This window comes from Ranitomeya imitator, chromosome 4 (assembly GCF_032444005.1).
Source record: "Ranitomeya imitator isolate aRanImi1 chromosome 4, aRanImi1.pri, whole genome shotgun sequence".
Taxonomy (NCBI): Eukaryota; Metazoa; Chordata; class Amphibia; order Anura; family Dendrobatidae; genus Ranitomeya; species Ranitomeya imitator.
Genome location: NC_091285.1, coordinates 423521 through 445044, shown reverse-complemented (window position 1 = coordinate 445044; position 21524 = coordinate 423521). Strand labels below are relative to the sequence as shown.

General features: G+C 44.7%; 1 protein-coding gene across 3 annotated transcripts in view; it reads right to left on the bottom strand.

The window, feature by feature from the left end:
- PTPRO (protein tyrosine phosphatase receptor type O) overlaps nucleotides 1-21524 on the bottom strand; it is a 484495-nt gene that overhangs the window by 343322 nt on the left and 119649 nt on the right. For all 3 annotated transcript variants that reach the window (XM_069762736.1, XM_069762737.1, XM_069762738.1), the window contains exons 3-4: nucleotides 8968-9126; nucleotides 4979-5131 (exon numbers count right to left, since the gene is read on the bottom strand). In XM_069762736.1, the coding sequence (XP_069618837.1) occupies nucleotides 4979-5131; nucleotides 8968-9126 (312 nt within the window). The remainder of the gene's footprint in view (nucleotides 1-4978; nucleotides 5132-8967; nucleotides 9127-21524) is intronic.

The window sequence follows — 21524 nt, the reverse complement described above, 5'->3', positions numbered from 1 at the left end:
CATTTTAATAAAGAAGAAATATTAATAAGGTACTATTGGGTGTAATAACCCTAAGTATTATAAGAGTCATTTTTTTACTCTAATGAAGGGTATTATATGCAAAGATGCATAATTTCAATATTTTGGTAACACAAGGTTATGACAAATATGAAAACATCCAAATAATGCAAATATTAAGGGTAAGTGTTACTGAGACATAACCTCTGCATTTGTCATCAACATATAAAGGCCTTATTTTTATTTGTATTTTTATTCAAACTTTTATTTTTAATTTTTAATTTTTATTCTTACTTCATTTTTATTTTTAATTTTTATTTTTTATCTCAAGTGGTAGAATATCATTATTTAATAAAGTAATGTCTAGCACAAGAATATTGCTTCATTAAATACTGTATAGTGATCATATAGTTTCATTATAAGAGAAATGTTTCAATTCTGAGTTAAATGCAACAATTAATTAATTCATTTATTCATATATATTCTTATTTTGGTTCATGGCTATACATTCTTACATATTATTGGTCTAACAAATATAGTTTATTAATACTGTAAAGTTGTAACATACATAGTAACATAGTTATTAGTAAGGTTGAAGGAAGACTATAAGTCCATCTAGTTCAGCCCATAGCCTAACCTAACATGCCCTAACATGTTGATCCAGAGGAAGGCAAAAAAAAACCATGTGGCAAAGAGTAAGCTCCACTTTGGGGAAAAAAATTCCTTCCTGACTCCACATACGGCAATCAGACTAGTTCCCTGGATCAACGCCCTAGCAAGGAATCTAGTGTATATACCCTGTAACATTATACTTTTCCAGAAATGTATCCAATCCCCTCTTCATACGGCAGAGAGTTCCATAGTCTCACTGCTCTTACAGTAAAGAACCCGCGTCTGTTATTATGCTTAAACCTTTCTTCCTCCAGACGCAGAGGATGCCCCCTTGTCCCTGTCTCAGGTCTATGATTAAAAAGATCATCAGAAAGGTCTTTGTACTGTCCCCTCATATATTTATACATTAAAATAAGATCACCCCTTAGTCTTCGTTTTTCCAAACTAAATAGCCCCAAGTGTAATAACCTATCTTGGTATTGCAGACCCCCCAGTCCTCTAATAACCTTGGTCGCTCTTCTCTGCACCCGCTCTAGTTCAGCTATGTCTTTCTTATACACCGGAGACCAGAACTGTGCACAGTATTCTAAGTGTGGTCGCACTAGTGACTTGTATAGAGGTAAAATTATGTTCTCCTCATGAGCATCTATGCCTCTTTTAATGCATCCCATTATTTTATTTGCCTTTGTAGCAGGTGCCTGACACTGGCCACTGAACATGAGTTTGTCATCCACCCATACACCCAGGTCTTTTTCATTGATGGTTTTGCCCAGAGTTTTAGAATTAAGCACATAATTATACATCTTATTTCTTCTATCCAAGTGCATGACCTTACATTTATCCCCATTAAAGCTCATTTGCCATTTATCAGCCCAAGCTTCTAGTTTACATAAATCATCCTGTAATATAAAATTGTCCTCCTCTGTATTGATTACCCTGCAGAGTTTAGTGTCATCTGCAAATATTGAAATTCTGCTCTGAATGCCCCCTACAAGGTCATTAATAAATATGTTAAAAAGAAGAGGGCCCAATACTGACCCCTGTGGTACCCCACTGCTAACCGCTACCCAGTCCGAGTGTGCTCCATTAATAACCACCCTTTGTTTCCTATCCCTGAGCCAGCTCTCAACCCACTTGCACATATTTTCCCCTATCCCCATTATTCTCATTTTATGTATCAACCTTTTGTGTGGCACCGTATCAAAAGCTTTTGAAAAGTCCATATACACTACATCCACTGGGTTCCCTTGGTCCAATCCGGAACTTACCTCTTCATAGAAGCTGATCAGATTAGTCTGACATGAACAGTCCCTAGTAAACCCGTGCTGATACTGGGTCATGAGGTTCTTCCTCTTCAGATACTCCAGTATAGCGTCCCTTAGAATGCCCTCCTGGATTTCACCCACAGTAGAGGTTAAGCTTACTGGCCTATAATTTCCGAGTTCAGTTTTTGTCCCCTTTTTGAATATTGGCACCACATTTGCTATACGCCAGTCCTGTGGTACAGACCCTGTTATTATGGAGTCTTTAAAGATTAAAAATAATGGTCTATCGATGACTGTACTTAATTCCTGCAGTACTCGAGGGTGGATCCCATCCGGGCCCGGAGATTTGTCAATTTTAGTGATTTTTAGACGCCGCCGCACTTCCTCTTGGGTTAAGCAGGTGACATTTAATGGGGAATTTTTATCACTAGTCATTTTGTCGGCCATGGGATTTTCTTGTGTAAATACTGATGAAAAAAAGTCATTTAGCATATTGGCTTTTTCCTCATCCTCATCCACCATTTCACCCAGACCATTTTTAACCCCTTTCTGACCTCGGACAGGATATTACGTCCGAGGTCAGATCCCCTGCTTTGATGCAGGGCTCCGCGGTGAGCCCACATCAAAGCCGGGACATGTCAGCTGTTTTGAACAGCTGACATGTGCCTGTAATAGGCGCGGGCAGAATCGCGATCTGCCTGCACCTATTAACTAGTTAAATGCCGCTGTCAAACGCAGACAGCGGCATTTAACTACCGCTTCCGGCCGGGCGGCCGGAAATGACGTCATCGCCGACCCCCGTCACATGATCGGGGGTCGGCGATGCGTCAGGATGGTAACCATAGAGGTCCTAGAGACCTCTATGGTTACTGATCACCGGTGGCTGTGAGCGCCACCCTGTGGTCGGCGCTCACAGCACACCTCCATTTCTGCTACATAGCAGTGATCAGCAGATCGCTGCTATGTAGCAGAGGCGATCGTGCTGTGCCTGCTTCTAGCCTCCCATGGAGGCTATTGAAGCATGGCAAAAGTAAAAAAAAAAAAGTTAAAAAAAATGTGAAAAAAATAAAAAAAATATAAAAGTTTAAATCACCCCCCTTTTGCCCCAATCAAAATAAATCAATAAAAAAAAATCAAATCTACACATATTTGGTATCGCCGCGCTCAGAATCGCCCGATCTATCAATTAAAAAAAAGCATTAACCTGATCGCTAAACGGCGTAGCGAGAAACAAATTCGAAACGCCAGAATTACGTTTTTTAGGTCACCGCGACATTGCATTAAAATGCAATAACGGGCAATCAAAAGAACGTATCTGCACCAAAATGCTATAATTAAAAACATCATCTCGGCACGCAAAAAATAAGCCCTCAACCGACCCCAGATCACGAAAAATGGAGACGCTACGAGTATCGGAAAATGGTGCAATTTTTTTTTTCTTTTTAGCAAAGTTTGGAATTTTTTTTCACCACTTAGATAAAAAATAACCTAGTCATGTTAGGTGTCTATGAACTCGTAGTGACCTGGAGAATCATAATGGCAGGTCAGTTTTAGCATTTAGTGAACCTAGCAAAAAAGCCAAACAAAAAACCAATGTGGGATTGCACTTTTTTTGCAATTTCACCGCACTTGGAATTTTTTTCCCATTTTCTAGTACACGACATGCTAAAACCAATGATGTCGTTCAAAAGTACAACTCGTCCCGCAAAAAATAAGCCCTCACATGGCCAAATTGACGGAAAAATAAAAAAGTTATGGCTCTGGGAAGGAGGGGAGTGAAAAACGAACACAGAAAAACGAAAAATCCCAAAGTCATGAAGGGGTTAAGGGGCCAACACTATCATTTTTTAGTTTCTTACTATTTACGTAGTTAAAGAATATTTTGGGATTATTTTTACTCTCTCTGGCAATGAGTCTCTCTGTCTCAATCTTTGCTGCCTTGATTTGTTTTTTACAGAATTTATTTAATTTTTTGTATTTATTTAATGCCTCCTCACTACCTACTTCCTTTAATTCTCTAAATGCTTTCTTTTTGTCACTTATTGCGCCCCTTACAGCTCTATTTAGCCATATTGGTTTCCTCCTATTTCTAGTATGTTTATTCCCATACGGTATATACTGTGCACAGGTCCTATCCAGGATGCTAATAAACGTCTCCCATTTTCTTTGCGTATTTTTGTGTCTCAGGATATCGTCCCAGTTAATTGCACCAAGATCCTCTCTCATCCGTTGGAAATTTGCCCTCCTGAAGTTTAGTGTCCTTGTCACCCCTCTACTATACATCTTATTAAAGGAGACATGAACACTTATTATTTTGTGATCGCTATTCCCCAAGTGACCCCCAACCCTTATATTTGCTATGCGGTCTGGCCTGTTGGTTAATATTCGGTCTAGCAGTGCCCCCCTTCTTGTTGGGTCCTGAACCAGTTGTCAGAGGTAATTGTCTCCATAGTTGTCAGACCCCGATCACCTTTGCTGGAACTGCAGATTTCTGTTCCCCAATCTATTTCAGGGTAGTTGAAGTCCCCCATAATACTGACTTCTCCTTGAGTCGCAGCTTCATCTATTTGCTTTACGAGGATATTCTCCATTGCTTCCATTATTTTTGGAGATTTATAAAAGACCCCTATCAGTAATTTATTATTTTTCCCCCTCCCCTTATCTCCACCCACAGGGACTCTACATTTTCATTAGATTCACCTATATTATCACGCCGGATGGGTTTTAAGGACGATTTTACATATAGACACACCCCTCCCCCTCGCCTATCCATTTGGTCATTTCTGAACAGACTATAACGTCTCAGATATCCCCACCATCTCATAATTATGCTCCAACAACATTAGTTCTAATTCGTCCATTTTGTTGGCAAGGCTTTTGTTGCTCCAGTATTGTGTCTAGCTGTTGTCGAGCTCCAGTCTCCAGCTCCTGGACTGTCTTACCCAGACTGTCCTCTCCAGATTGCTTCCCACAACTCCTACTGCTACCCCCACATCCGCCTGCTGTTCTGCTCATCACTGATTTGCACAGTCAGCGATGATATAGTGTATGTAGTGCGGTGTATACGGTATATACATTTATGCCCATACTTTCTGGCCACTCACCCGTTCTGTGCTCCTGTGGTGGGTGCCCCACTCCACTGCTTTCCACTAAGGTGCTTTTGTTAAAGGAGGCTTCTGATACAAGCTGGAGGGTGACGTCCCAGTAACATGTCCCTGGCAGCCAGTGATTGAACACGGTCCTGCCCTTGAAGAAATCTGTGAATTATACAAATGGTTAATGCAATATAAAATGTCTCTTCTCTCCATACAGGATGGACAGAGAAGGTTCTGGAGCCCTAAATCCACGACATAAAGACTCCATGCTCAGCAGAACAGACCGCTCTATAGCTGTCATCAGTTCACTAAATGCAGAGTACTGATCCCAGAAGGCCAATGGTGAGGTAGAAGCTTTCAATGGTTGGAGCAGAAAACAAGAGCTGACAGCATCTGTCAGAAGAACCAGGGTGGATAGAAGCTGTCAGGTAGCATCTCATCAGTGAACATGTTTATGGAGGAGTAGAGGAGATATCCTCCTGGAGCCGTCACTTATGTGATGGTTATAGGGGAGTGGAGGCAACGGATCCTCCTAGAACCGTCACTTGTGTAATGGTTATAGAAAAGTTAGTGGAGATATCCTTCTGGAGCCGTCACTTATGTAATGGTTATAGGGGAGTGGAGGCAACGGATCCTCCTAGGACCGTCACTTGTGTAATGGTTATAGAAAAGTTAGTGGAGATATCCTCCTGGAGCCGTCACTTATGTAATGGGTATAGGACAGCCAAGAGAGATATCCTCCTGGAGCCATCACACTTTAGTGTGAGCAATGAAGCCTCACAATGTGAGCAATGTTTCCTGCAATGTGAGCCCGTATTTTGAGTCCACAATATGAGCAATGTGAGCCTGCAATGTGAGCATTATGATCCCACAATATTATAAATATGAATCTGAAAACTGACCAATGTGACACCGCAATGTGAGTAATGTGAGTCTGCAATGTGAGACCGCAATATGACCAATGTGAACCTGCAATGTGAGTAATGTAACCCTGCAATGTGAGCCCGCAATATGAACAATGTAACCCTACAATGTGAGCCCGCAATGTGAGTCCACAATGTGAGCAATGTAAGCCCACAATATGAGCAATAACCCTAAAATGTGAGCCCGCAATATGTGCAACATGAACCTGCAATGTACAGTGGGTACGGAAAGTATTCAGACCCCTTTAAAGTTTTCACTCTTTGTTTCATTGCAGCCATTTGGTAAATTCAAAAAAGTTAATTTTTCTCTCATTAATGTCCACTCTGCTCCCCATCTTGACTGAAAAAAAAAACAGAAATGTAGTGATTTTTGCAAATTTAACAAAAAAGAAAAGCTGAAATCTCTCATGGTCATAAGTCTTCAGCCCCTTTGCTCACTATTGATAGAAGCACCTTTTGAGTTAGTACAGCCATGAGTCTTCTTGGGAACGATTCAACAAGTTTTTCACCCCTGGATTTGGGGATCCTCGGCCATTCTTCCTTGCAGATCCTCTCCAGTTCCGTCAGGTTGGATGGTGAACGTTGGTGGATGTCATTTTCAGGTCTTTCCAGAGATGCTCCATTGGGTTTAGGTCAGGGCTCTGGCTGGGCCGGTCAGGAATGGTCACAGAGTTGTTCTGAAGCCGCTCCTTTGTTATTTTAGCTGTGTGCTTAGGGTCATTGTCTTGTTGGAAGGTGAACCTTCGGCCAAGTCTGAGGTCCAGAGCACTCTGGAAGAGGTTTTCATCCAGGATATCTCTGTACTTGGCCGCATTCATGTTTCTTTCAATGACAACCAGTCGTCCTGTCCCTGCAGCTGAAGAACACCCCCATAGCATGATGCTGCCACCACCATGCTTCACTGTTGGGATTGCATTGGGCAGGTGATGAGCAGTGCCTGGTTTTCTCCACACATAACGCTTAGAATTATCACCAAAAAGGTCTATCTTCGTCTCATCAGGCCAGAGAATCTTATTTCTCATAGTCTGGGAGTCCTTCATGTGTTTTTTAGCAATCTCTATGCGACTTTCATATGTCTTGCACTGAGGAGAGGCTTCCGTCGGGCCACTCTGCCATAAAGGCCAGAATGGTGGAGGGCTGCAGTGATAGTTGACTTTGTGGAACTTTCTCCCATCTCCCTACTGCATCTCTGGAGCTCAGCCACAGTGATCTTGGGGTTCTTCTTTTCCTCTCTCACCAAGGCTCTTCTCCCACGATTGCCCAGTTTGGCTGGATGGCCAGGTCCAGGGAGACTTCTGGTGGTCCCAAAATTCTTCCATTTAAGGATTATGGAGGCCACTGTGCTCTTAAGAACCTTGAGTACGGCAGAAATTTTGTTGCAACCTTGGCCAGATCTGAGCCACAATTCTGTCTCTGAGCTCCTTGGCCAGGTCCTTTGGCCTCATGATTCTCCTTTGGTCTGACCTGCAATGTGAGCTGTGAGGTCTTATATAGACAGGTGTGCGCCGCTCCAAATCAAGTCCTATCAGTTTAATTACACACAGCTGGCCTCCAATGAAGGAGTAGAACCATCTCAAGGAGGATCACAAGGATATGGACAGCATGGGACAAATATGAGTGTCTGAGCTCAAGGGGCTGAAGATTGATGACCATGTGATATTTGGTTGAGCGTAAGCAGAGCTGTGCCCCAAGATCACTTCAGTCTATGGCTCTGCAGAGCGCTGCCTTTTTTACTTTTTGAGTGTTTTTTGTTTTCACAACCCTTATTCTAAGTGTCTTCTAGATTAGTATCACGTTTTCTATATTTCCGGATTCCTACAAACAGTATGTAATTTACATGTTGTATATGGATTTGCCTGTGTTGTACCATCATGGTGGCTATACTTTCTGACTGTGACACATATACACCTTATTGGAGTTGTCTGGTACATTTATATGATTTCATGCTGACTAACATGTAGAATACGATCATTATGTAATGTTCTGTTAGAAATTGTCTCTTTTCACATTTTTGGTGCTTATCACATGAATGTTCTATATGTGATTTTCATACCATGACCATGACCCAACCATAGACGAGGGCACAGAGTGCAAACAGCCGAATCCTAACAGTACTCTAACACTACTTCAGAATCTTTTTATGGGTGAAAATAAAGTTCACAAAAGTTTTAATAAGAAAGCAATATGCAAAGGTGCTTCACTGTGTAACTTTTGTTGACAAAAACTAAACAACCAACAAAACATGATATTTGATGAATTAATCAAAACTGTGAGCAAAATATGCAATTTCAAATTCACAGATTTTTTATAGCATCCAGTTCTGTCCCTGAACATAATATATTAACTTTTGGAGGTGTTCCCATATCTATGTAGTAAGTTTGGTCCTGTTCCCGTATCTATAAAGTAATCTTAGTTCAGGTACAGAATGTATGTAGTAAACTTTGTTCTGTTACAATATCTACTGTATATTGTAAGCTTGGTTCTGTTGTTTTGTGAATGTAGTAAGCTTAGTTCTGTTCCCATATCTATGTAGCAAGCTTAGTTCTGTTCCTGTATCTATGTAGTAAACTTGATTCTGTTTCATTGTCTGTGTAGTAAGGTTCTGGTACAGAATCTATTTAGAAACCTTGGTTCTGTTTCTAAATCTATGTAGTAACTTGGTTCTGTTCCCATATCAATATAGGAAGCTTGTTTTTGTTCTGTATCCATGTAGTAAGCTTATTCTGTCTCTGTATCTATTTAGTAAAGCAAAGCTTTATAGTCAATCTGCAAAAAAAATTTAAAAAAACGATTAACTCTGACCCCTCATAAGCAAGATCAAGTAAGTTCACAGTCATAAGTTTCAGAGTCTCTTCTAAGCCTTTCAATGAGAGGATAGCCTACAGGCACTTAACAGTTGTGGCATGTGAAGGAGGCAGAGGAACCCACTCTGTTAACCACCAGTCTGAGGGGGCACCATCTACTGCAAATAGCATGGGCAAGCTTCTTGTGTCCGAACCATCTCATAAGAAAACATCTATGGCACTGCTAAAAGGGGACATGCATGTTTTTATGTTACAATAACAGGACCCTGACCTTTGTATAACATCGTACGGAAGTTTCTTCCTTCCCAATAGCTGATATTAACTCTCGTAAAGACGTTGAACTTTTCAGGATAATAAACTTCAAACACAACTCCAGTCTCTGGGGATGGGTGATAATCATGGAGAAGAACCCTGCTGACCGGAAGAGGCTCTGCAAGAAAGACAAATGTCACAGGGATTTATGGGAAGAAAGTAACAAACCACCTGAGGCTCCATAATGTGATAGTTGTAGACCCCAAACAGCTGCCATATCCCCCAAAGCCTTATATATGGGAGGAGACGCCCTGGATACCAGCTGTACCCGTGATATATGGGAGGAGAACACCTGAATACTAGCTGTGCCCCAGATATATGGGAGGGGAAGACCTGGATATAAACTGTGCCCCTGAAAAATATATAGAGAAGGCTTGGATATCAGCTACAGTATATCGCTGATGTATGATAGGCCAAGGCTCGGATACCAGCTGTACCCTTGATATATAGTGGGAAAGACTTGGAAATGTATGGGCGTATAAGGTGTGGATTCCAGTTTTATCCCTGATATATAGGAGGACAAGACTTAGGCCCAAAGCTATGTCTCTGATTTGTGGGAGGAGAAGGCTCGTATACCAGCTGTATCTCCCATATTTAGGACGACAAGGCTCAGATACCAGCTGTACCCTTGATATATAGTGGGAAAGACTTGGAAATGTATGGGCGTATAAGGTGTGGATTCCAGTTTTATCCCTGATATATAGGAGGACAAGACTTAGGCCCAAAGCTATGTCTCTGATTTGTGGGAGGAGAAGGCTCGTATACCAGCTGTATCTCCCATATTTAGGACGACAAGGCTCAGATACCAGCTGTACCCCTGATACATGGGAGGAGGATGCTTGGCTACCAGCTGTACCTCTGATACATAGGACACTAGAGCCCTGTGTCATAGAAAACATTAAAATCCATAGCCCATCTCCAGTGATGGGGCATTCACCCTATCCTCCTCTCTCACACAGAATCTCTCAAGGATAAAAGAGCTGGCAATCTAAGAATCTTCTTGAAGTTGCATTGCACAGTTGACATATGGGAAGTGAGGAAATTACGCATAGCTGAGAAGTGACAAAACTAATTAAGACTCCCTACTGAGCACAGGTAATTAAACAGGAATGATCTTTTATGAGGTCCAGATAACAAAAAGACATGTGTTTACACATGGATGGAGAAGTAGAAAAGTCTCCTTTGTCCCTAGGAAACACATCCTGAATAGAAAGGAAACTTTACAAATGCAACTAGCCATTTGGGCACTGGTGGAAAGTTATGAATATGGGGGTTTGTATAGGTCTGAAATTGATGGGAGATACATTTTCAGTTTATGGACTAATCGGGGAAGAATATGCATATTTTTTCACATGCCTATAAGCCCCAAATCAATAGTGGCCAGATCGCTGACAACAACCATGACATGTTTCCTATGTATGAAAAGAAAATCCTGATAAAAAATATGACGGCGAAATCAAACTCCTGTGATCATCAGCAGTGAAGTTATTGTGAATGCTGGGTTAGGGTTAGGTGTGGAGACACAGCATTGTATCTTAATTAACCAGATGACTATTTTCAACAAGCCAGAAAGAAAAGACTTATCTCTATGTTGACTTTTGAATGTATGTGTTGGTCAAGAAAAGAGACTTTTGCTTGTGTAAGCCTGTAATATTGACTTATAAGATGGCATTTAATATAACATATTGTGCTCTTATCCTTGATAACCAGTGATGATTACTGATATGTTAATTATACAATGTCTAGGCCAGATAGTTTGTTGATTTTTAAAACAGAGGAGGAAAATCTATGCAAATAGATTACATAATCAAATAAGGCGACTTGATCGTCACTATTCTTCCTCTTATCTGTGATGCTGGACTGAAGGACTCTTGTTAAACATAAAAAGAGGTGACATGTCTCTATGAGACAGATAGACTAAAGGTCCCTTCACATTTAGCGACGCTGCAGCGATACCGACAACGATCCGAATCGCTGCAGCGTCGCTGTTTGGTCGCTGGAGAGCTGTCACACAGACCGCTCTCCAGCGACCAACGATGCCGGTAACCAGGGTAAACATCGGGTAACTAAGCGCAGGGCCGCGCTTAGTAACCCGATGTTTACCCTGGTTACCATGCTAAAAGTAAAAAAAAAAAAAACAGTACATACTTACCTACAGCTGTCTGTCCTCCAGCGCTGCGCTCTGCTTCTCTGCTCTCCTCCTGTACTGTCTGTGAGCCGGAAAGCAGAGCGGTGACGTCACCGCTCTGCTTTCCGGCTCACAGACAGTACAGGAGGAGTGCAGAGCGCAGCGCTGGAGGACAGACGGCTGTAGGTAAGTATCTAGTGTTTGTTTTTTTTTACTTTTAGCATGGTAACCAGGGTAAACATCGGGTTACTAAGCGCGGCCCTGCGCTTAGTTACCCGATGTTTACCCTGGTTACCAGTGAAGACATCGCTGGATCGGTGTCACACACGCCGATCCAGCGATGTCTCCAGGGAGTCCAGCGACGAAATAAAGTTCTGGACTTTCTTCAGCGACCAACGATCTCCCAGCAGGGGCCTGATCGTTGGTCGCTGTCACACATAACGATTTCATTAACGATATCGTTGCTACGTCACAAATAGCAACGATATCGTTAACAATATCGTTATGTGTGAAGGTACCTTAAGAGACTGCCAGAGATTCAGCCAAGGCATCCAAAGGACAAGAGACAGCACAGCAGCAAAGACATAATAATAATCTTTATTTAAAGACATCATGGCTCTGTCACGTGGGACACAGATTTATTATTTTACAGGATGCCAATTTTGACCTCGGTTGGAAGAATACAGATCTGCTCCATTGACCATCACTGAACCATGGATATGTTTGGAGAAAGCCAGGATTGGAACCCACCAGTTGCCTGACTCCATGGAGATGTCTGGAGAAGCCAGTTTGTGACACTCGGGTAAACTGGCCTTGTACCTCAATGGACTGTCATCTTCTTAAGCTTGTCGTTACGTCCTCTCTGTGTGGGGTTTTTCGACCCTGGAAGATGAAGCCAGGTTGTGACCCTCCGATCAACTGGCCCTTATATCTGAATGGACTGTCATCTTCCTACGCTTGTGTGAAGACATGGGTGGGTCCGCAGGTGCCCAGAATGCTAGCTGAAACCGCATGGACCAGGGATCGTCCCACCGTATGCCCACTCTCCCCTTAAAGTGGGCATAACACTACTCAGACAACAAAGGGTGAGGGTAAAATAGTGTGGCAATGCTTTATTGACTGACTTGCCGGGATTAGAGCGGTTTCATTCACAGCTCTCAGGGTCGACTACCTCACCTGTGGCATGCACACAGAGAGGAGGTAATGACAAGCTGTCAGTAAAGTATGAATTATTTTCCATTGTTCTGGGGACACGACCAGAGCTGGCCTGTGCCCCTCCCACTATTGGTTTCTGTGGGACCAAGTCCTGCATGCAGCCCCTCTCTCTCTCTCTGTGAATTCCAGTCCCCCTCCCTTCAAGCAAATGGTCAGTTTGGAATGCAGAGTTTTATTGCCTGCCAGCACTAGCAGAGCTGAATGTGTTTTCCCTCCAAAAATCTCTTTGTCTTCTAGGCATAACACTCAAAATCAAATTCAATAATACACATTAATCCCAGAAACATGAAAATTAGATTTCCAGGATCTGGACACTTGGGGTTATGTATTGCAGCGTTTTTCAGCAATTAGGGCTAGCAGAAATCTGGTAAATGAATTTCTGCCCACCAGCAAATCACAGACATACAGTGTGTGGACTCTAAAAAATTGTAAAATTGCAAGGGAAAAGATAAAGCCAATATCATTGGCCTGCGAGCTTCCAGGCCAAAGATATGTGAAGAAAAGGAGTTATTGATAAATTTCCCCCCAAAAAAACTCCCAGAAAACAGCCCATATGTGAGGTCAGCAAAGTGGGAGTTCCTAGTTTTATGTCCGAAGCATAAAACAAGAACGTCCATTTTTGGCATTCATTCAGAGCCAGGAGAGACAGCGGAACACCGTGCTGTAGTACTGGATAATTTATTTGGGATCTTTCCTCCCCTTTATTGACACGTCATACCTGTGACTGAGATTTAGTAAGTTTCATATTTTAATCCCTTTTATTTCAGAACTGTCTATACATGTTTGTATTTTGTCTCTTTTGTATTTATCATTCTTTCTATCTTTTGTAAACACTGACGATTCTTCCAGAGTTAAAATTATAAATTTGGTAGCTTTGTTATTATTGTTCTATGACTATGAGCGATCCGCCACGTACTCAGCGCTAATTCACATTACCAAACGGGTGTCCGATCCACCTGTTACGTGTTATGGAACCACTCAGCACCCAGAATATGTTGTGCAGTTATATGTATGTATAATAGGTTCCATGTGAGATGCATGTCCCTAATGCATCAGCCCACAGGCTATGCCCCTGGGCAGAGGGGACCCGATATTCCCCTTTTGTCTGCCCCCCACCTTTGTAATTCCCACAGTAAATATCGGCAGGCTCTGGCCACCTGCGGCTATTGTAATGTATGTCTGGCCTGCCGCTTTTCTATTGGCCTGCCCTCTGTATCTGTGTGATATATTTTGTGTCCTGTGAGTAAAGTGTTGTCAGACTGGAAATATGTGGAAAAACAGTGATCTTTTATATGCGCCCATGTAACCAAGCAATTCCAGCCAGCATCCTTCATTCAGACTCCAGCCAAAGCAAAGTGGACCTTCTGAAACACGGGGTGGTACTGAAAGAGGTACCCCAGCTTAGTAGACCCCACTACACTGGTGGCAGACAGTGGGATATGATACCCCTCCTACAGGAGGAAAGGAATGAATGGAAAACAACTACCAAAATTTAAAGAGGACTACATTAAAAGATCTGGTGGAAACCCAAGGGTTGATCGCCAGCAACAAAACAAAAGCGGATTTGATAGCAGCCATCATGGAACACGACAGTGCAGCGCCCCCAATGTGAACGTGGAGGAGAATGAATTTCAGGGGAGGTAAAGAACAGACTGGCTTTCTATGGCCCAAACCCTGCAATAGAGATCATACGAGAGGTGATGGCTGATGTACTGCAGATGCTCTCCTCCTTTGGCATCAAAGACCTCGCCCTATCCTGGATCGCCTCGTACCTTTCCAACCGCACATTCAGTGTCTCCCACTCCCATACTACCTCCTCATCCCACCCTCTCTCTGTTGGAGTCCCCCAAGGCTCTGTTCTAGGACCCCTACTCTTCTCAATCTATACACTTGGCCTGGGACAACTCATAAAGTCCCATGGATTCCAGTACCACCTCTATGCTGATGACACTCAGATCTACCTCTCTGGCCCAGACGTCACCGCTCTGCTGTCCAGAATCCCAGAGTGCCTATCAGCCGTATCCTCCTTCTTCTCCTCTCGCTTCCTCAAACTCAATGTGGACAAATCTGAACTCATCATCTTTCCTCCATCCCACAAATATTCCTTACCTGACCTATCTATCGCAGTCAATGACATCATGCTTTCCCCTGTACCCAAAGTCCGCTGCCTCGGAGTAACCTTCGACTCTGCCCTGTCCTTCAAACCACACATCCAAGCCCTTTCCACCTCCTGTCGCCTCCAGCTCAAAAATATCTCCAGGATCCGTCCTTTCCTCAACCCCCAATCTACTAAAATGCTTGTGCACGCCCTCATCATTTCCCGCCTTGACTACTGCAACATCCTTTTCTGTGGCCTCCCTGCTAACACCCTTGCACCTCTCCAGTCCATCCTTAACTCTGCTGCCCGACTAATCCATCTCTCTCCTCGCTACTCCTCCGCTTCCCCCCTCTGCAAATCTCTTCACTGGCTCCCATTCCCTCAGCGTATCCAGTTCAAATTGCTAATACTGACCTACAAAGCCATCCACAACCTGTCTCCTCCATATATCTCTGAACTAATCTCTCGATATCTTCCCTCACGTGATCTCCGGTCCTCTCAAGACCTCCTTCTCTCCTCCACACTTATTCGCTCCTCATCCAATCGCCTCCAAGACTTCTCCCGAATATCCCCCATCCTCTGGAACTCTCTGCCCCAACACGTCCGACTATCAACCACAGTCGGATCCTTCAGACGGAACCTGAAAACTCATCTCTTCAGGAAAGCCTACAGCCTGCACTGACACCGCTGCTGCCTCATCACTATCGAAGCTACCGCCTCACCAACACCGGAGCTACCGCCTCACCAACACCGGAGCTACTGCCTCACCAACACCGGAGCTCCTGCAACCCTCAACCTACTGTCTCCTTCCCCATAATCCTGTAGAATGTAAGCCCGCAAGGGCAGGGTCCTCGCTCCTCTGTATCAGTCCGTCATTGTTAGTTTGTTTACTGTATGTGATATTTGTAACTTGTATGTAACCCCTTCTCATGTACAGCACCATGGAATCAATGGTGCTATATAAATAAATAATAATAATAATAATAATAATGTGCGTACTGATCTGAAGGAGAAGATGGCCGAGCGGACCAGGATAGAGCTAGCCAAGATGGAGATGGCAGAGCAGGCCAAAGTGGAGCTGGCCAAGATGGAGATGGCAGAGCAAAGAGTCAGCGAGCAGGGGGAGCTCTGGCCTTCGACCAGGTACCTTCAACAGTAAGCCACAAAAAGAGCCAGTATAATGCCTTCCGACAGTTGGGGAGGCAGAGGAAGACATTGATGGCTTTCAGCAGGACTTTGAGTGGCAGTGTGCCCTTCATCAAGTGAAGCCGGAGGAACGGGTTCAGATTCTGGCCAGCAAGCTGACAGGCCGGGCAGCGGACGCCTATCGCACGGTACCTGATGAGGACTGTATGGACTATGAGCAGATCAAAGAAGTGATCTTGGCCCGGTATGCGCTGACACCAGAGGCATACCGCCAAAAGTTCTGCGGACTTATAGAACACGTAACCGATACCCACGCTGAATGGGTCTGTAAATTATGGCGGTCACTGCTACAGTGGGTACAAGGGAGCCAAGCAACCACTAAGGAGGACGTCCTCCAGCTCTTCTTGTTAGAACGATTCTTTAATGGACTAACCCCTGAGACACAGGAATGGCTTCGGGACAGGCGGCCAACGACTCTTGAGGAAGCCGCTCGTCTGGCCGATGAACATCATGATGCCAGGAGGCCTCAGTTGTCCGGATCAAAGATCGTCACTAGGGGTCCGCCCATGGACCTGGAGGGCCCCAAACCACCGAAGATTGTAGGGGGACCAGCTAGAAACCCGGCATACCACAGTCCCCCTGGAGCACGATGCCACACCTGCCATCAGCTGGGCCACCTGCAAAGACAATGTCCCAACCGGACTCAGCATACCCAGTGGCCAAAGGCGGGAACAGCTACTTTCAGCCGGGCTGCAGTACACTGCTACCAAGGCGAAGCTGACCTGGCATTGGGGGCTACGACTAACCAAGTGGTGGAAGAGATGGAGGAAGTGCTACATGAAGTAAACCCCGTGCAGGAAAGCCTGGGCAGATAATCGACAACAGCATCGACAGGTCGTGTGGGTTAATGGGAAACGTATGCAGGGACTAGGAGTTTCCGGGGCAACTTTGACCCTTGTGAAGCCTCATCTCGTCCGGGACCAAGAGAAGACGGACCGGACAGTGGCAGTCCGTGTAGCAGGGGGAGCTATACATTGACTGCCCACTGCCAGGATTCACCTGAACTGGGGAGTCGGGGATGGCCTTGTTGAGGTCGGCTTGATGGAGGATTTGCCTGCAGACATCTTGCTGGGAAATGAATTGGGGCCCATGTTGTCTGCCTTCTCGGTTGCCCCTCTGGCTGAGACATATCCTGTGACCACCCGGAGACAAGCTCGAGCTGCGGAGGCGGAATCACACTCAGAGGAGGCCCAGGTAAGACATCCCAGCCCTACACATATTCCCATAGCCAGACACATTTCTTGGGCCACCCCAGATGAATTTAAGAGGGAGTTACTTGAGGATCCTTCATTGGAGGGATATCGTGGGAACGCACAGGAGGGGAGAGGGGTACTGGAAGGGGAACAGTTTGTATGGAAGCAAGGACTCCTCTACCGGATCACAGAGCAGCACCACACAGGGACGAGTCCCACTATAAAACGACAGCTGGTAGTTCCCAAGAAGTATAGGCAGGAGTTACTGCGAATCTCTCATGACATACCCTTGGCCGGGCACTTCGGCGTCAGTCGCACCAGGCATCGTCTGACACAAAACTTCTTTTGGCCGGGGGTAACCTATGATGTTCGTCAGTACTGCCAGACCTGTGACAGTTGCCAGCGCATTGGCAAGAGGGGGGATCGATGCAAGGCCAAATTACGCCCCCTCCCCATTGTGGAGGAACCATTTAGCCGAGTAGCGGTCGATCTGATAGGGCCGTTAGCCAAACCCAGTCCGTCAGGGAAAAGGTATATATTGACAGTGGTAGATTATGCCACACGGTATCCAGAGGCGTTTGCGTTACCTAACATACTGGCAGAGACGGTGGCGGCCGCCCTGCTCCAGGTTTTCTCACGGGTTGGATTTCCCCGGGAGATTATCTCAGACCAGGGTACCCAGTTTACAGCAGAGGTGACCAACCAACTGTGGAAGCTGTGCGGTGTAAAGTCCATTAGAAGCGCCCCGTACCACCCTCAAACCAATGGGTTGTGTGAACGCTTTAACGGGACATTAAAACATCTCATTGGGACTTTTACCAGGACCTACAGGGACTGGGAGAAAATCTTGCCACACCTCCTGTTTGCCTATCGGGAGGTGCCCCAAGAATCTAGAGGGTTCTCCCCGTTCGAGCTGGTATACGGGAGACGGGTAAGGGGACCCCTAGACTTAGTGCTAGAACACTGGGAAGGGGAGGGCCTCATTGTTATGATCCGGTGACCTTGGAACTGCATGAGAACTTTCACTGGAGAGGGTGGCCACTATACTGACCGCAATCTTGGACTTAACACCGCAACTAGAAGTAGCCGTTGAGTGTACCTAACACACCTAGACACCTCGTCACAGCCGGAGGACTAAATACCCCTAAAGATGGAAATAGGAATACTATCTTGCCTCAGAGAAAATCCCCAAAGGATAGACAGCCCCCCACAAATAATGGCGGTGAGTCGGAGAGGAAAAAATATACACAGGCAGAAAAACAGGATTTAGCACAGGAGGCCACTCTAGCTAAATAGGATAGGATAGGACAGAGTTCTGTGCGGTCAGTATTAAAACCCTTCAAAAACATCCACAGCAGAATATACAAAAACTTCCTACATCTAACTAAAGATGTAGGAGTGTAAATCTGCAACTCCAGTGAATCCTACAATCAGAGCAGGAAAAAAACTGAAACAAGCACACTGCAGTGTGCCACAGATACAAAAACCAAACACTTATCTTTGCTGAATTTGGCAGCAAGCAGGAGAAGTCAGAAAGTGATCCAACACTTCACAAGGAACATTGACAACTGGCAAGGGCTAAAGGATCCTGCACACCTAAATATCCCAGTCAGAATTGTAATCATCAGATACACCTGGCCAGTACTGCGACTCAGAGACAACTGCATTCCCACCTACAACCACTGCAGGGAACCCAAGAGCAGAATTCACAACAGTACCCCCCCTTGAGGAGGGGTCACCGAACCCTCACCAGGGCCCCCAGGACGATCAGGATCAGCCAGATGAAAGGCACGGACCAAATCAGCAGCATGGACATCAGAGGCAAAAACCCAAGAATTATCCTCCTGGCCATAACCCTTCCATTTGACCAGGTACTGAAGCTTCCACCTCGAAAAACGGGAATCCAAAATCTTCTCAACAACATATTCCAACTCCCCATCAACCAACACAGGGGCCGGAGGATCAACAGAGGGAACAACGGGCTCCACATATTTCCGCAGCAAAGATCTATGGAAGACATTATGGATAGCAAAAGAGGCCGGAAGCGCCAGTCGAAAAGACACCGGATTAAAAATCTCAGAAATCCTATGGGGACCAATAAACCGAGGCTTAAACTTAGGAGAAGAAACCTTCATAGGAACATGACGGGAAGACAACCAGACCAGATCCCCAACCCGAAGCCGGGAACCAACACACACCAACGACGATTAGCAAAACGTTGAACCTCCTCTTGAGACAACACCAACTTGTCCACCATATGAGCCCAAATCTGCTGCAACCTGTCCACCACAGAATCCACACCAGGACAGTCAGAAGGCTCAACCTGCCCAGAAGAAAAACGAGGATGAAAACCAAAATTACAAAAGAAAGGCGAAACCAAGGTAGCAGAACTAGCCCGATTATTAAGGGCAAACTCGGCCAATGGCAAGAAGGCCACCCAATCATCCTGACCAGCAGACACAAAGCATCTCAAATAAGTCTCCAAGGTCTGATTAGTTCGCTCGGTCTGGCCATTTGTCTGAGGATGAAATGCAGAAGAAAAAGACAAATCAATGCCCAGCCTAGCACAAAAGGCCCGCCAAAACCTAGAAGCAAACTGGGAACCTCTGTCGGACACAATATTCTCTGGAATACCATTCAAACGAACCACATGCTGAAAAAACAAAGGAACCAAATCTGAAGAGGAAGGCAATTTAGGCAAGGGCACCAAATGAACCATCTTAGAGAACCGGTCACAAACAACCCAGATAACAGACATCTTCTGGGAGACCGGAAGATCAGAAATAAAATCCATAGAAATATGCGTCCAGGGCCTCTCAGGGACTGGCAATGGCAAAAGCAACCCACTAGCACGGGAACAACAAGGCTTGGCCCGCGCACAAGTCCCACAGGACTGCACAAAAGAACGCACATCACGTGACAATGAAGGCCACCAAAAGGACCTACCAACCAAATCTCTGGTACCAAAAATGCCAGGATGACCAGCCAACACGGAACAGTGAACCTCAGAAATCACTCTACTAGTCCATCTGTCAGGAACAAACAATTTCCCCACAGGACAGCGGTCAGGTTTGGCAGCCTGAAATTCCTGAAGAACCCGTCGTAAATCAGGGGAAATGGCAGAAAGGACCACCCCCTCTTTCAGAATACCGACCGGCTCTAAGACCTCAGGAGAATCAGGCAAAAAACTCCAAGGGAGGGCATCAGCCTTAATATTCTTAGAACCCGGAAGGTACGAGACCACGAAATCAAAACGGGAAAAAAACAAGGACATCGAGCCTGTCTAGGATTCAGCCGTTTAGCAGACTCGAGGTAAATCAAATTCTTATGATCGGTCAAGACCACAATACGGTGCTTAGCTCCCTCAAGCCAATGTCGCCACTCCTCAAACGCCCACTTCATAGCCAACAACTCCCGATTGCCGACAACATAATTGCGTTCAGCAGGCGAAAACTTACGGGAAAAGATGGCACACGGTTTCATTAAGGAACCAACAGGATCCCTCTGAGACGGCCCCTGCCCCAATCTCAGAAGCGTCAACCTCAACCTGAAACGGAAGAGAAACATCCGGTTGGCGCAACACTGGAGCAGAAGTAAATCGACGTTTAAGCTCCTGACAGGCAGAGACAGCCGCAGAGGACCAATTCGCCACATCAGTGCCTTTCTTCGTCAAATCGGTCAAGGGTTTAACCACGCTGGAAAAATTAGCAATGAAACGGCGATAAAAATTTGCAAAACCCAAAAATTTCTGAAGGCTCTTCACGGATGTGGGCTGAATCCAATCATGAATGGCCTGAACCTTAACCGGATCCATCTCTATAGACGAGGGAGAAAAAATGAAGCCCAAAAAAGAGACTTTCTGCACCCCAAAGAGACACTTAGACCCTTTCACAAACAGGGCATTGTCACGAAGGATCTGAAATACCATCCTGACCTGTTGCACATGAGACTCCCAATCATTGAAAAAGTCAAAATATCATCCAAATATACAATCAAGAATTTATCAAGATAAGTCCGGAAGATATCATGCATGAAGGACTGAAAAACAGATGGAGCATTAGAGAGTCCGAATGGCATCACAAGGTATTCAAAATGGCCTTTGGGCGTGTTAAATGCAGTTTTCCATTCATCACCCTGCTTAATACGAACAAGATTATATGCCTCTCGAAGGTCAATCTTCGTAAACCAACTAGCTCCCTTAATCCTAGCAAACAAATCGGAAAGCAAAGGTAAAGGGTATTGAAACTTGACCGTGATTTTATTCAAGAGGCGATAATCTATACAGGGTCTCAAGGAACCATCTTTTTTAGCAACAAAAAAGAACCCCGCTCCCAACGGTGAAGAAGATGGTCGAATATGCCCTTTCTCCAAAGACTCCTTAATATACAGTGGGGCAAAAAAGTATTTAGTCAGTCAGCAATAGTGCAAGTTCCACCACTTAAAAAGATGAGAGGCGTCTGTAATTTACATCATAGGTAGACCTCAACTATGGGAGACAAACTGAGAAAAAAAAATCTAGAAAATCACATTGTCTGTTTTTTTAACATTTTTTTTGCATATTATGGTGGAAAATAAGTATTTGGTCAGAAACAAAATTTCATCTCAATACTTTGTAATATATCCTTTGTTGGCAATGACAGAGGTCAAACGTTTTCTGTAAGTCTTCACAAGGTTGC